The sequence below is a fragment of the Danio aesculapii genome, chromosome 14 (assembly GCF_903798145.1).
Source record: "Danio aesculapii chromosome 14, fDanAes4.1, whole genome shotgun sequence".
NCBI lineage: Eukaryota > Metazoa > Chordata > Actinopteri > Cypriniformes > Danionidae > Danio > Danio aesculapii.
In genome coordinates, this window is record NC_079448.1 from 87,599 (window position 1) to 97,598 (window position 10,000).

The window sequence follows — 10,000 nt, forward strand, 5'->3', positions numbered from 1 at the left end:
TCAAAATATAATAATAATAATAATAATAATAATAATAATGAAAATAATAACAATAATAATAATGATAATAAATAATAATAATAATAATAATAATAATAATAATAATAATAATAATAATAATAATAATAATAATAATAATAATAATAATAATAACAATAATAATAATAACAATAAGAACAATAATAATAATAATAATAATAATAATAATAATAATAATAATAATAATAACAATAATAATAATGATAATAAATAATAATAATAATAATAATAATAATAATAATAATAATAATAATAATAACAATAATCATGCAGTTATAATAAGTCTGAAATAAATATTTTAAAACTTTTTAAGCAGAGTACTGTTGTGTTTGCGATAAGGAAAAACACTATACACATGCAGGCATTTCTTCTGTCTTTCTTTCTTTGTACTGAACTAGTCTGCAGTCGTGAAGACTCATTAGAAACAAACAGAAGGCCAACCAAAAAGTAACTCAGGTTTACACAAACTATACACACATTCCTGATATGTTAGTCCCATCTCACACTCAATACACTACAAATACTATGGTATAAATACAGCACTACAACATACAACAGAGAGATCGACTTGGTTGACTTGGCCGCTGGACGCGCTGTTTCTCTGAAATGATAAATATTTAAAATAGGCACTCTCCTTATAAATAAACTGCATAACTGCAGTCTAAACAACTACATTCTCACCTAAAAAAAACATCAAAAGTACGTGATGTTGTCCAACAGCTGCAAAATTTGTCAAACTGTAGAGTTTCCTCTGCTTGTCACTGTCGCTTGTACTGGGCGGAGTAATACAAGAGTGTGAAGGGTGAAGAGACTGGACGAGTGCTGTTATTCGAGTGCTGTTATTGCAGAATATCACACGGCTATCAGATTCAAGAACCAGACGGAACTGTTGGATATACTGTATATTCATTCATTCATTTATTTTATTTTCGGCTTAGTATTAATCTAAGGTCACCACAGCGGAATGAACCGCCAACTTATCGAACATATGTTTTACGCAGCGGATGCCCTTCCATCACTGGGAAACACCCATACACACTCATTACCACTCATACACTACGGACAATTTATCTTACCCAATTCACCTGTACCGTGTGTTTGGACTTGTGAGGGAAAAGCTGCATTCGGTGTGAACAAGCCCTTATAAACAGTAAGTAAGTAAAGTGTTACCGAGATGTTTTGTTGTGTGTTTTTTTCCCTTGAGGCTCGATCGTGGCAGCGATTCTGGCCAGTGACGGTGACTCAGGTGCGAATGGCGAGATCACATACTCAGTGGAGGAGGATGATGAGGACTCCACCTTCCTCCTGAACCCGATCACCGGCGTGTTCAACGTGACCCGATCGCTGGACTTCGAGACGCAGCCGTTCTTCATCCTGACGGTGCGGGCTGTGGATGGAGGCGGCCGCTCCAGCTCGGTGCGGGTCTACTTTAATCTGCTGGACGTTAATGATCATCCACCGCTCTTCAACAGCTCCGTCTACACCACGTCCATCCTGGAGAGTCTGAGCGCTGGAGCATCCGTCCTCAGTGTGAGCGCAGCGGACCGAGACCACGGTAACAACTTTACTTAATTCTCATCAGTTCAGTTCCATTAAATTCAGTTCAATTAGATTCAACTCAATTCAGTTCAGTTTCAGTTCAATTCTATTCAGTTCTGTTGAGTTCAGTTCTGTTCCATTCAGTTTAATTGAACTCAGTTCAATTCAGTTCAGTTCAGTTCAATTCCATTACATTCCACTCAGTTTAATTCAGTTAAATTCAGTTCTGTTCCATTCCATGTAGTTCAATTCAATTTAGTTCAGTTCAATTCAATTCAATTCAATTCAATTCAATTCAATTCAATTCAATTCAATTCAATACAGTTCAGTTCAATTCCATTACATTCCACTCAGTTTAATTCAGTTAAATTCAGTTCTGTTCCATTCCATGTAGTTCAATTCAATTTAGTTCAGTTCAATTCAATTCAATTCAATTCAATTCAATTCAATTCAATTCAATTCAATACAGTTCAGTTCAATTCGTTTCAGTTTAGTTCAGTTCAGTTTCATTCAATTCATTCCATTCAGTTCAGTTCAGTTCAATTCAATTCAATTCAATTCAATACAGTTCAGTTCGTTTCAGTTTAGTTCAGTTCAGTTCCATTCAATTCATTCCATTCCATTCAGTTCAATTCAATTCAATTCAATTCAATTCAATTCAATTCAATTCAATTCAATTCAATTCAATTCAATACAATTCAATTCAATACTATTTAGTTCAGTTTATTCCATTCCGTTCCGTTCCGTTCCGTTCAGTTCAGTTCAATTTGTTTCAGTTCAGTTCAGTTTAGTTAACTTCAGTTCAGTTCAACTCAGCTCAGCTCAGCTCAGCTCAGTTCAGTTCAGTTCAATTCCATTCATTTCTATTCAGTTCAGTTTAATTCAGTTCAGTTCAGTTCAGTTTTGTTCCATTTCATGCAGTTCAATTCAGTTCAATTCAGTTCAATTCAAGTCAATTCAATTCAATTCAATTCAATTTTGTTGAGATGAGTCAAGTTGAATTCTTTTCTATTTTATTCATTCATTCATTCATTTTCCTTCGCTGTAGTCCCTTTATTCATCAGGGGTTACCACAACGGAAAGAACCACCAACTACTCCAGCATATATTTTACACAGCAGATGCCCTTCCAGCTGCAACTCAGTACTGGGAAACACACATACACACTCATTCTCACACACACACACACACACACACACACACACACACACACACACACACACACACACACACACACACACACACACACACTCATACATAGTCTAGAACACACCGATAGTCTAGAACACACTGCGGTTAGTTAGTAGAGGGAGAGTCTGGGTCACTTCAGAAAGACTGAATTTAGTGGATTCAGCTGTTTGTGTGTTCAGTTACTGGAGGAAAGACAGCACCACACCACTGTCTGAGACTATAATGTGGTTACGCTGACCTACATCTCAGTGTGTGTGTGTGTGTGTGTGTGTTTGTTTGTGTGCATGTGTCTGTTCGTGCCTGAAAGTGAGCGTGCGTGTGTATGTGTGTGTAAATGCATGTGTGTGTTTAAGTTATAATAGGACTGTATATTCAATTCTTCATATAGTTTTTATATTAAATTTGCTTTACATTTGAGTTCAGTTTTAGATGGTTTATTATTTGTTTTTGTTAGATTGAGTATAGTTTCAGTTCTTTTGTGAACACATTCCTGTTTAGTTTTTATATATCTATCTTCAGTTTCGACCAGAGATATAGATAATCTAACACAGATTTGACATGAGTTTATTAATTCTGAAAACTATTAGTTATTTTTGCTAATTATTATTTTAATTTTAGTTTTTCAGAGACTGTTTTTAGGTTAGTTTAGTTTTAGTTTTTCATTTATTGCTAATTTTTTTTATTTAATTTCAGTGAACAAAAATGTTCAATGCTTTAGTGTTAGTTTTAGTTTACTAAAATGTGTGTGTGTGCGTGTGTGTGACCTCTGACCCCAGTCCACTGTTGTGGTACGTGTGTTTAGTAAACAGGGCAGTGTGTGTGTGTGAAAGAGACAATGGCGCTGGTGTTGTTTCCACATGAGAGCTGGTCAGATCCACATTACTGATGCTCAATTAGAGCTCATTTACTGTGAACTGGCAGATCCATATCACACACACACACACACACACGCACACACACACACACACACACACACACACACACTGTACTGCACATTATAGCAGCTTCAGCACGTCTGCACAATAACATACTCCCATCCATGTTGACGCCCAAATCCTGCCATACTCGCAATACAGTGGAGACTGGAGACGGAAGAAACGAAATGATTCTCAACATTTGCTTTGCAAGCTGTAGACTGCAATAATGCCTTCATTACTGAGAGTTTTAGTCTTGTTCGAGTCCAAATATCGAAAAACTTTGAAATCAAGAAGCATTTTCTAGACAAGCAAAAACTATAGTCATGTTTTCAGAATTAATGAGTCAAAATGAAGCGAGATTCTCCTTAAAACAAGCAAATTAATCAGCCAATGGGGAAAGAGAAATAATCTCGAATACATAATCTAAGAATATTTATCTTACTTAAAATTCATCTAGAATCCTCTTAGTCTATGCTGACATTATCTTCAGCAGCTCAAACACTCTAATGGCTAATGGACAGACGGCTGCTTCTCACTCAGGGCTGCTGATTATGCTAATGAGATGGAGAGATGGGCACTAGTGGGCGGGGCTTTCCCCCTCTGATGATGCACACAAAGTGTTTCTGCAGACTGTTTTGATCAAGTCTGATTAGAACAAACACATCTTTACCAATAGAGTCTGCTGGGGAGATTCACACACTGCTGACACACAGCTGGGGTTAAACCCCACATACAAGTCACCTTTACATAATAGGCTCCCTTTAAAGTTAGTAGTTTGTATGAGAAATGGTACTTCTGTCTGGCTCTCCCCTACAGAAAGTCCCTCAGGCGTGTGTTATTTGACTGTCAGTGGTTTTCATCTCTGTTTAATTACTGAAAGCGAGTTCATGTGCTCTACATGTTGTGCCGTGAGACAGTCAGTTCAGTGTCTACATTAATAGTTTAGTGTCCTACGCAGACAGCATCTCCACGTGCTGCTCTATTAGTGCTCCTCATGTGACTACGTTTACTTTCAACTGTACTTCTACAGCGCTTTGCTTTTCACTATTATGATCATTCCAAAGCAGATTTACAAAAGCGGCACGTTATTACACCGTGAAGAATGCGGTTCTGTCTTGTTTCGAGTCCAAACATCTTAAAAACTCTGAAATCAAGAAGCAATTTGTAGACAAACAAAAATTATTGTCTTGCTTTCAGAAATAATGAGTGAAAATTAAGTTATTATGGGTCGGCACGGTGGCTCAGTGGTGTTTCTGTGTGGAGTTTGCATGTTCTCCTCATGCTCCAGTTTCCCCCCACAGTCCAAACACATGCATTATAGGGGAGTTGATCAACTAAATTGGCTGTAGTATATGAGTGTGTGTGTGTGTTTCCCAGTACAAAGTTGCAGATGGAAGGGCATCCGCTGTGTAAAACATTTGCTGGAATAGTTGGCGGTTCATTCCGCTGTGGCGACCCCTGATGAATAAAGGACTAAGCCGATGGAAAATGAATGAAGGAATTAATGAATAAGTTATTATTATGTTTTGCTTTGAAACTTTTCAAGATTATAAAAGATTATTATTTTATTAAGAGTATATAGATTATTAAAGATTATTTTACTTCCCCCATTGGCAGATTATTTGGCTTGTTTTAAGAAAATTTTTTATTTTGACACATTATTTCTAAAAACGTGTGTGTGTGTGTGTGTGTGTGTGTGTGTGTGCGTGCGTGCGTGCGTTTGTGCGTGTGTGTGTGTAGATGAAAATGCAGTTTTTAAAAAATGTTTTTCTAATATTTCTTTAATTTTTCTCCAAAAAAAGTCAAAAATCATAAAACATGAACACATGAAAACAGAATAAAAGTTTTCATTTCTTTTTTTAAAGTGAAGGCTGGTTTATTTCATTATTTTAATATGTAACATGCCCAAATATTTATACCAGAAAATATTCTGAGTGCCGGCAAACTAAGCTGCAAATCATCAAATATTTGAGCAGTGGATTTCAACGATTAAAAAACAGCTGTCAGAGAAAGAGTTAATAGTCTTAGTTTGTTATTAATGTTAACTGGATATATACAGTCAAGCCCCAAATTATTCATAACTCTGGCAAATTCTGACTTAAAGTTACTTTTATTCAACCACCAAGTTTTTCCAAAAGATAGTAAGATGATGTACAAGAGGTATGATTGTGGGGAAATATATATTTCTCATCCTTTATTTGAACAAAAACCTCTGGCGTCAGAATTTAATGCAAAAAAATATTGTCTTTTTTCTGAATTGTCAAAATTAAGTGATTTTTTTTTCTTAATACAATAAAAATAATTTGCCATTGAGGGAAGCAAAATAATTGTATGTCAAAAAGAAAAAACTGATTCTTCTTCCTCCCCCGTTGGCAGATTATTTAGCTTATTTTAAGGAGAAAAACTCTCTTCATTTAGACTCATTCATTCTGAAAAACACTCTTTAAGACTTTTTAGATATTTGGATTTTGCAGGGAAAAAGTTATTAAAAGTCATTATAAAAGCGTTATTTTGCCATTATGTACAGATGAAGTCAGAATTATGAGCCCGTCTGTTTATTTTTTCCCTAATTTCTGTTTAACAGAGAGCAGATTTCTTCAGCACATTTCTAATCAAAATAGTTTTAATAACTCATCTCTAATAACTGATTTATTTTCTCTTTGCCATGATGACAGCACATAATGAAGGTTATTAGAAGGTTTTTAACATATCAAACTGCAAAATTATACATGCACACAATGATATTCTCTCACTTGACATATTGCATTACATCATGGTCACAAGCCTCTTTAACTGCATTGAAGCCTATTGATTCAATATATAAACAAGCAGTTAAAATGATGGACTTGACGCCTATGCAATGGCATCATTGTGAAGTTTTATGTAAACGTAACCTTTTTTAGTTTTGATAGTTTTATTAAAATTAATTATCTTAAATTGGTTTTTAAATGTTGAAATAATCATGTTCCAGTGCTGTTTTCTGATCTAATCAGTAGGCATCAAACCTCTCACAGAGTCACACGAGCAACTGCTAATGGTGACTGTCTAGTGCCAAAGTGCAAGACCTCTTTTGGCCAGTCTGTCTTCACTGTAAAGGGAGCCAAACTGTGGAATGATTTACCTGTTAGCTTAAAATCAGCATAGTAATCTGAATATTTTTAGTAGAGTTCTTAAAAAGTGGTTAAAAGCAAAACAGCAGTGTTTGCACAAATAGTCTACTGTTAGTTTGTTGGATCATGTCGCCTTTGCTTTTGCTCCAGTAATTTTATGTAAAGAATTATGATGCTGTGTATATGTTTTTATTATAGTTCCATTTTGTCAATTTTGTCAAGCCTCCTGTGGACAGGTGTTGAGAATTAGCAAGTTTGCTAAAATACTTAAACAAATGCATTTGGTTGTCCAGTGTAATTGTGATGTCCATGTCAAATAAATAAATAAATAAAATAATATTCGACTAGATATTCTAGACACTTCTATACAGCTTAAAGTGACATTTAAAGGCTTAATTAGGTTAATTAGGTTAACTAAGCAGGTTAGGGTAATTAGGCAAGTTATTGTATAATGATGGTTTGTTCTGTAGACTATCGAGAAAAATAGCTTAAAGGGGCTAATAATATTGACCTTAAAATGGTGTTTAAAAATAAAAACTGCTTTTATTCTAGCCGAAATAAAACAAATAAGACTTTCTCTAGAAGAACAAATATTATCAGACATACTGTGAAAATTTCCTCAATCTGTTCAACATCATTTAGGAAATATAAAAAAAATAAAAAAAATTGAAAGGGGGGGAATAACTCTGACTTCAGCTGTATACTAACCAAATATTGTATATGTGTTATTTTTCAGGGCCAAACGCTGATCTGCATTACTCTATAGCCTCCGGCGACCCACAATCTCAGTTCAGCATCACGAACACCGGCGTTTTACACACAACAAAGACTCTGGATCGAGAAACACAATCGTTTTATAACCTGGTGATCACAGTAAATGACCTGGCACTGCCACCCTCCACCCGCTTCACCAGCACCGCCCAGATCTCCATCATCCTGTTGGATGTCAATGACTGCGCCCCTGTTTTTACCTCCCCCAAAACGGCGTACATCCAGGAGAACACGCCGGTGGACACGCGTGTGTTTACCGCACAGGCCAGCGACGCTGATAGCGGACCCAACAGTTATGTGGAGTATTCCCTGAGCGGGGCGTTCGGGAGTAAATTCGGGATCGGGATGATTGATGGAGGAGTGACGCTGCTGGGAGAACTGGACCGCGAGGAGATGGAGAACTACACGCTTACTATTGTGGCCACTGATAAAGGAGATCCTCCTCTGTCGTCCAGCATGGAGGTCATCATGATGGTCTTAGACGTAAATGACAACACGCCGAGCTTCTCTCAGAACATCTACGACATCGAGATCCAGGAGAATACGCTCACCGGCACCGACGTCCTGCAGGTACCATACTGTGATTTTATTGCATTTTCTTGTTGCGATTAAATGGTGAAACTTTCAATAAGTATTGAACACGTCACTGTTTTTCTCAGACAACATATTTCTAAAGGTGCCGTTGACTTGAACTTGACTTGGATGTTGATAACAACCAAAGAGATCCAAATATGCAAAGAAAACAAATCGAATTAGTTTACAAATGAAGTTCTGTGCAATAAACTGAAATGACGCAGGGAAAAAGTACTGAACACATGAAGAAAGTGAGCTGTAGTTGGGCAGGGAAAGCCCAGACAGCAGCTAAAATCTCTCAGTAGTTCTTCCTCAGTGTAAATGAATATCAGCTGCTTCAGTCCAACATCTACATTAGCAGGAGGATGAAGATCAAACCATTTCAGCAAGACAATGATCCAAAACACAGTCAAGGAGACTCTCAGATGCTTTCAGAGAAAGAAAATCAAGCTGTAGAATGGCCTAGCCAATCACCTGATCTGAATCCAATAGAAAATAAAGAATAAAGCTCAGATCTGAATAGACGAGACCCACAGACCCATCAAGATTTCACACTCTGCTGAAGTCAAATCTCTGTTAAAGAGAAATTAGGAAAAAACTAATACAGGAGGGCGAATAATTCAGACTTCAACTGTGTATGTTCATATGTCCACCTGCAGGTGTTCGCCAGCGATGCCGATGAGGGAACCAATGGTCAGATCCGCTTCTCCATCACTGGCGGAAACCTAAACTCTGACTTCCGCATGGATTCAGTGACGGGGGTGATCTCTGTGGCGAAGCTGTTGGATCGGGAGAGCAGATCCTCATACTCTCTGCAGGTCCAGGCTGCAGATCGCGGCAGCAGTCCTCGTGTGGATCGAGCCACCGTCAACATCGTGCTGTTGGATGTGAACGACTGCGCTCCGGTGTTTGAGCTCTCGCCGTACACCATCAGCGTCCAGGAGAACCTCGGAAACCTGCCCAAGAACATCCTACAGGTGAGCATTAAACCTTTCCTGTGATTTACAGGAGATCCCAAACACAGACTGATGCCTGGAACACTGGGAAAACAAAACGTGTGGAACGCATTCGGAACACATGTGGGAGGCAAATTAAAAAGATTAAACATGGTTTTATACATATATGTGTCAAAATGCTTATCAAAATACATGTGAAATATGAGAAGCACATTTTGAAATGCAAATAAAGAAGGAAATATGTATTTCAGACATGTACATGTGTTAAAATAGATGTGAAATATGAAAAAAAACACACATTTGGAACACATCTGAAACATGATCTTCAAACCGATTCACGTGAAGTTCTTCCAAAGTCATATGTTTCACATGTTGTGTTGCACATGTGTCACACATATTTCAAATGTGCAATTATAAGACTGAATCCTGGAACACAGAAAACCATGTACTATGTAGAACACACATGGAACACGTTTGTAACATGTGGTATGCAAATAAAAAAAATGAAACATGGTTTTCAGATGTTTACATGTGTTAAAATGCATATTAAAATACATGTGAAAATGGGAAACACATTGAAACACTTATGGAGTGCAAATTTACAAATTAAACATGATTTTTAGACATGTATGTGCATTAAAATACATATTGAAAAACATGTGAAATATGGGGAACACATCTGGAACACACTTGAAACATGGTCTTCAAGTATTTAAAACACAATCACATGAAGTTCTGCAAAATACTGTGTTTCACGTGTTTAAATTGTGTTCCCACATATTTCACATGTTAAATCACAGAAAACAGACTGTAGTCTGGAACACATTAAGTGGAACACATTTGGAACACATTGAAATGCAAATTTTAAAAAAATTAAACATGGTTTTTAGACGTTTACATGTGTT

The 10,000-nt window shown here is 36.7% G+C and overlaps 1 protein-coding gene across 1 annotated transcript in view; it reads left to right on the top strand.

Annotated features, from left to right (window-relative positions):
- fat4 (FAT atypical cadherin 4) overlaps positions 1-10,000 on the top strand; it is a 146,660-nt gene that overhangs the window by 80,955 nt on the left and 55,705 nt on the right. Inside the window, exons 4-6 of the mRNA XM_056472055.1 lie at positions 1,244-1,594; positions 7,532-8,130; positions 8,793-9,116. Of these exons, the coding sequence (XP_056328030.1) occupies positions 1,244-1,594; positions 7,532-8,130; positions 8,793-9,116 (1,274 nt within the window). The remainder of the gene's footprint in view (positions 1-1,243; positions 1,595-7,531; positions 8,131-8,792; positions 9,117-10,000) is intronic.